Genomic DNA, 6000 nt, shown 5'->3' with positions numbered 1-6000 from the left:
ATAACTTGCCTTTCTAGGAACAAGCCTACATCTGTTTGGCAATGCCATATTTTGTAGGGTAAAATAAACCCTTGAGAACAAACAGGCCAGCTTATCCAGAGGGGTAAATGCCTGGGAACAGAGCTCACTTGTTAATCCTAAAACTGTCAGCAAAGACCCACTGGAGAAATTATAGCTGGCCACGGGCACTCAAGCTGTTTTCCCTCTGCCTCCCCACCTCCCCCCATCCCCACAACAGCTGTAAAATCTTCTTTATTGTTCTGCTGGAGTTGGAGAGCAGCACAGAGAGGTCTCCCAGCTCAAGGCTGCAGCAGCAGTGGCAGGAGGAACATCTGATCCATTGTATCTGCACCGATGGCTGACAAAGAAAATGACGGCGATAAAAGAAGGAGAACAGCCCAAGCACCTACTAAGGAGGCATATGAACAGGAAACCCTGGCTCGTTCCCACATCTGAGCTGCGTACGGTTTCTTTCCCTACAGGATCATTATGTTTAATGTCCTCCTGCAATTCAGGCAGCTGAGCCGACAGAGCCCCTTCCCTCCCCCTCCTCTCTACCTTCCTCTCATCAGATTTCGAGCCCTCCCTGTGGAAAAATGATTTGTGCACAAGCAGCCTACACAATGGTGCTTATAAGGAATTTGCCCCTGCCAGGAGTTATTACTGGCACCCCAGTAAATGCCCCCCAGCAAAATGGGCCACTGCAAGCATCAAGTGCGTGTTGAAAAATCGGGTTTAAATCGCCCCTTGGGGACTGACCTATTGGCCACCTAAAAAATGCAGGATTGGTTTGCTGTATAATTAAGTTCAGGCCATCTCTTGTGCTTACGCACGCAGAAACCCAGATGTCAGCTTGGTACGAGTCAAAGTGCTGGGCTGCTTTTAAAGCACCAGAAGACAGACCGTGAGGGCATAACATTTGTCACTGGAAGAAAACCTACTTCAAATACTTGGAATATTTAACTGACTGCAACAGATAATTAGCCAAACCCTCTTACGCCTCCAAATATAGATTCATTAGTCATATAAAAATATCTCATTGGAACCAAATGTGAGTCATTAGTGAAGTCAACAGCAGATCATAAAAAGGTACTGAGACTCCTTCCCGCTATCCCCGAGAAGTTGTGAGTGTGCACTGAAAACAATTTGCTCCATTATCCACTGAACATCCGCTAGCAAGTCTGTTTTAAAGGGAGGCTTTTGAGGGGCTGCTGGTGTGCAGGCCTGTGCATCCCATTTTCCACTGTGAGATTGCAAATTCTGTACTGAGCTTTTTTCTTTTTTTCTTTCTTATTTATTTATTTATTTATTTATTTATTTATTTTTGTCTTCTTGGAGACTTCCTTGAGTCACTCAGGCTAAAATTTGGGTTCTGTAACATAAAATAGATTTTTTAATGTGAAGGGGAATAAAAACTTCTTTGTTATTTCTTTGTAATTTCAAGGGAACATTTTTGTTGGCTTCGAGCAATGAGTGCCGCTGCCACGGGGACCCCAAAACTAACTGGATTCTTTCCAAAGTGAAATAGGCATGGTTAAAATCAGTGCCCAGCTTAAGCTAGGTGCAGAAAAGCAATACTGTGTTTTAAAAAGTAAAGCAAATGGGTAGCTCCTCTATGGTGATGTATCTGCAGCATGATGGGCAGCCAGAGAAAAGCACCATGCTTGATTAAACTCTTGTAAAACCTGAGTTATTGTTTGGAAGGACCCAGAGACCGGGATGGGACTGCATACTCGGTCCCAGGATGTATCACAGGGATTTCACAGAGCATGCTGAATGCTGCAGTCCGTTATCACATCCTGCACTCATGGATGCCACAAACAAACATGTTGTTGTATAACTCCAAAGCCGTGAGTAATCCTGTGCTGAAAGTTGTGTCGCATGAGGAGTCAACAGCTGCATTTTGCATTTTTCTTAACTTGAAAAAAAACCAAAACCAGAACAACAAAAAATTACAGCAGCAAATTTTAACTTTAATTGCCCCAAAGCTGACATTCCCGTGGCTGAGGGAACTCAGGCTGCTAAGCTCAGTGCCTGACTTTAACCATACACCCCACAAAGAGATTAACCAAATTTTCCAGCTTCATTAACATTCTCTTGGCTTTATTGTTAGTATTTTTTAATTAGGGAAAAAAGCCACCTCTATGTAATATCCCTTGTACTTAAAATCCTCGGCGTAGCTGTGATGGTCAGGCAGCAGGGAGAGGAGTGACAGGGTTTGAAATGGGTGTTCCACACCAAAATCCCAAAGCCTGGAGAGCTCTATCTCTGTGCCTCTGGTTGTACCGAAGCTTTTGGGCATCCTCATGGGGCAGTGCCACAGGAGAGGTGCTGAGTCGGCTGCAGGCAGCTTTGATCAGTGGGTGAAATGCCCTGTGGGCAGCCCTATGGACATGGAGCCCTGGATCTCCAAGGGGTCTTACCCAACCTCAGGGTCCTGCTCCCATGGAGCAGGCTCCTAGGCCCAACGTTTGGTGGGTGACTGGATGTCAGGACTGCCCCTGAGCCCAGGTTTTGGCCCCCATCCCTATGGTGGGACCTGGGCTGAAATGAGGCTGCTCATGCTAGGCCTGGCACTTCTGGGGCAGTGGGGTGAGAGTGGGACCTTGCCTACCCCCTGGTTACCCTCTCATGTCTCTCTGGGGATGTGGAGTTCCCCTCTCCCAGCACTGGGCACGACCCCAGCCCCCTTGTGGAGTGGGATCTCCATCCCCCCATGTACTCGATGTCTCTGTGGGGCATTTTTGATTCCCTCTGTGCTTGGCCCCACTGTATTCAGCGAGGCAGACCCCAACATCATTGCGAGGCAGATCCACACCCCCCGTGGGGAGACCTTGTCTCCACTGCCGCAGGCCCTCGCCTCGTGTTGGTCAGACTCCCCAACTCCCCATTTCCTCTTTGGGTCAACCCCAATCTGCTGTGTGGCAGCTCCCAGCCCACTGTGGGTCTGATCCCCCCTCCCCTCCGGGAGGGGCAGCCCCGACCCCCGCGGGGGAAGGGGGGCGGGCGCGGGGGCGGCTCTAGGACCCGGCGGCGCCGCGGCGCGCTCGGCCCCGTTCAGCCCCGCTCCGCGCCGAGCCGAGTCGAGCAGAGACGTGCCGAGCCGAGCCGAGCCCAGCCCAGCCGAGCCTAGCCGAGTCGAGCCTAGCCGAGCCGAGCCGTGCTGTGCCGTGCCCTGCTGTGCCGGGCCGTGCCGCCCGGTTCCGCTGCTCTCCGCCCCGCGCCGCCCCTCCGGGGGGCCGAGCGGCGCGTCCACCTGCCGGCCCCGCCACCCGTCAGTCCCGCCATGGCGCTCGGCGGGGTCGGTCGCGGCGCGGCGCGGGCCGCCTGGCCCCGGCTGCTGCTGGCGGCGGCGGCGGCGGCGCTGGCGCTGGCGGGGCCGGCGCTGCCCGAGGTGCTGTTCCGCTGCCCGCCCTGCACGGCGGAGCGCCTGGCCGCCTGCCCCCCGGCCGCCCGCCCGCCCTGCCCCGAGCTGGTGCGGGAGCCGGGCTGCGGCTGCTGCCCGGTGTGCGCCCGCCTGGAGGCCGAGGCGTGCGGCGTGTACACGCCGCGCTGCGCCGCCGGCTTGCGCTGCTACCCCGACCCCGGCGCCGAGCTGCCCCTGCAAGCCCTGGTGCAGGGACAGGGCACCTGCGCCCGCCGCCGCGACACGGCCGAGTACGGCGCCAGCGCCGAGCGCCCCGCAGGTGAGCAGTGCCCGGCCCCGGGCACCGCGGGTCCGGCACGGCGCGCCCAGAGCAGCGCACCGGGCACGGGGCACAGAGCGCTCGGCACTGCGCTCCGGCCACCGGGGACCTGGGGCTGGGTGGGGACCACCCTCCGAGCTTCAGGCACTGGGGACAGTGTATCGAGCACCGGGCTCCGGGCACTGGGAACAGTGCATCGGGAACCGGGCTCCGGGTGCTGGGGATAGTGCATCGTGCACCGAGTACCAGGCACTGGAGACAGTACATCGTGCACCGGGCACTGGGGACAGTGCATCGTGCATCGGGCTCCGGACACTGGGGACAGTGCACGGGGTACTGGGTACTGGGGACAGTGCACCGAGCACCGGGTATGGGGCGCTGGGCACCGCGCACTCGGGACCGAGTGCCGGGGGCAGCGCCGGGGCGGCGGGGCGCCGAAAGGTCCGGGGGACAAAGGAATCCTAAAGGGTGACCTAAAGGGGGTCCTCCTGGGGAAGAGAGACCCCGCACGAGGGCAGGGAAGGGGAATCCCTGCAGGAGAGGAGCGAGAGAGCCTAGAGAAGAACAAAGGGGGCAGGAATGAGAAGGGCGCTGAGGGGGGATGAAGCATGAGTGCGTTCCTGGGGGTGTGGGGAAAATGAGCTATTTGGGGGTGCAGTTACCCCGAGGGTTAGAGAGGTTTCCTTGTCAGGGGACCGGAACGCTAGGGGTCAGTTGTAACGGAGTGGGGATGCAGGGACTGCTCTGGGGGGCAGGCTGGATGTTGGGGTCTTCTAGTGAAAAAAAACCATGGGGACAGATAAGGGTGAAATCTGGGGAGATGCAACTGAGGGGCAGAGGAGTCCTTTGGAGAGCAGAGGAAAGTGGACGTTCAGATTTGAGTTTAGTGGAGGACTAAAATCCCCCTGAAGGGTGATGGATGCCCAAAGATGCGAGAAGAGGCAGAGTCGGAGGACCATGTGCTACCTGGTGGGAAGGGGGTGGCTGAGGGACTGCGGGAGCCCTGCTGTGTGAGAAACCCGTTCCTTATGGCTACCCTCCCAGCAGAGCCCACCTTGGAGCTGAGGTGTGCTCTGCCAGCTCCCATGGGGGTCCTGGTGCCCTCAGGCCCTCCCTGGTCCAGGCACTGGGTGCAGGGAGAAGAGAAGCGTCTTCCAAGGACACAGCCCTGGGGACAGGGCACCAACAGGCTCCTGACCTGTTGCTGTGATTGCTGTGGGAGGAAGCGCTCCTGGGGTTGCCGATACAGCAGAGCTTGGTTGTATTAATGCCTACTTCCCTTGCGATCAGCTGCAAGCTCTTTCCCTTTCCGTGAGATGTTGAAAATTGACAAATCAAGGCTGGAAATAGAAACCAGCACTTTCTCCTTTGTAATCACCCCTCTTTGACTTCTGCCTCCTTGCTGGTTTTGCTCCCCTAGCTATGACTGAGGCTCTGACCCTGTTTGCATAACTAGTTCAGCAGCACGACTTTAAATTCCCTCCCTCCCCTCTTGAGGCTTTATTTAAAAGTGCTCTGAACCGGGCTGTACCTCTTAGCTTCCCTTCCTGTGAGGATGGGATTGTAGCCGGGTACCTGTGCACACTACTTCGGGTACTTGCTCACACTGCTCTGCTCAAGGAGGAGAGATGGAGAGAGGCAAGTGAAAACAAACCAGCATCAGGGAAAACTTTGCACGTTGCAACCTGCTGCTTCATGCACCCAGGCTGTGACTGCTTCGGTCCTGACTCCTATCCCTGCTCCTTTGCCCAGCTGTGAAGGGCTGTGGAGAACCAGGAGTCTGGAGAACACGTTGATGTGAAATATTCCTTGACTATGGAATATGAGTGTCAAGGGAATGAATTTTACACTCTCGAAGAAGCCAAGGGCATTTCGATTTAAGGAATCTGGCACTGACTTCCAGGCTTATGCTTTTACAAGAAGTTGGGGGGGGTGGAGGGCATTGCACTGATGGGCTGAGAGGTGATTTTCTGAGTCAATGCTGCCTTTTTTTTTTAATGGACTTCACTGAAGAATTATGTTAACTTCACATGGTATTTTGCTTGATTTTATTATCTTTATTCCTTTACAATTGGTGTGATTTATTTGGCCGTATCTCTGTGTGTAATACACACAGACATAAACAGCACAGTTTAAGAACACTTTAATGTATGCAGTGCTCTGTAATATCCATAGGGGGTGACTAATAAAAATACTGGCACATCCCTAACCAGCGTGATGTGAAACATGCAGCTGGAATATTCACAGTTGAGCATGTCTTGGCAAAGGAGCTTGGACATCCAGAAAAGGTTTTGCTCTCTTCAGATTACAAAAC

The 6000-nt window shown here is 54.8% G+C and overlaps 1 protein-coding gene across 1 annotated transcript in view; it reads left to right on the top strand.

The window, feature by feature from the left end:
• Positions 1–3105: 3105 nt before the first annotated feature.
• IGFBP2 (insulin like growth factor binding protein 2) overlaps positions 3106–6000 on the top strand; it is a 61797-nt gene continuing 58902 nt past the window's right edge. The window contains exon 1 of the mRNA XM_064661261.1: positions 3106–3686. Coding sequence (XP_064517331.1) covers positions 3287–3686 — 400 coding nt within the window. The 5' untranslated portion in view covers positions 3106–3286. The remainder of the gene's footprint in view (positions 3687–6000) is intronic.

The sequence above is a fragment of the Pseudopipra pipra genome, chromosome 7 (assembly GCF_036250125.1).
Source record: "Pseudopipra pipra isolate bDixPip1 chromosome 7, bDixPip1.hap1, whole genome shotgun sequence".
NCBI classification, from domain to species: Eukaryota; Metazoa; Chordata; class Aves; order Passeriformes; family Pipridae; genus Pseudopipra; species Pseudopipra pipra.
The sequence above is the reverse complement of the archived record's forward strand: the minus strand, read 5'-3'. Positions and strand labels throughout refer to the sequence as shown.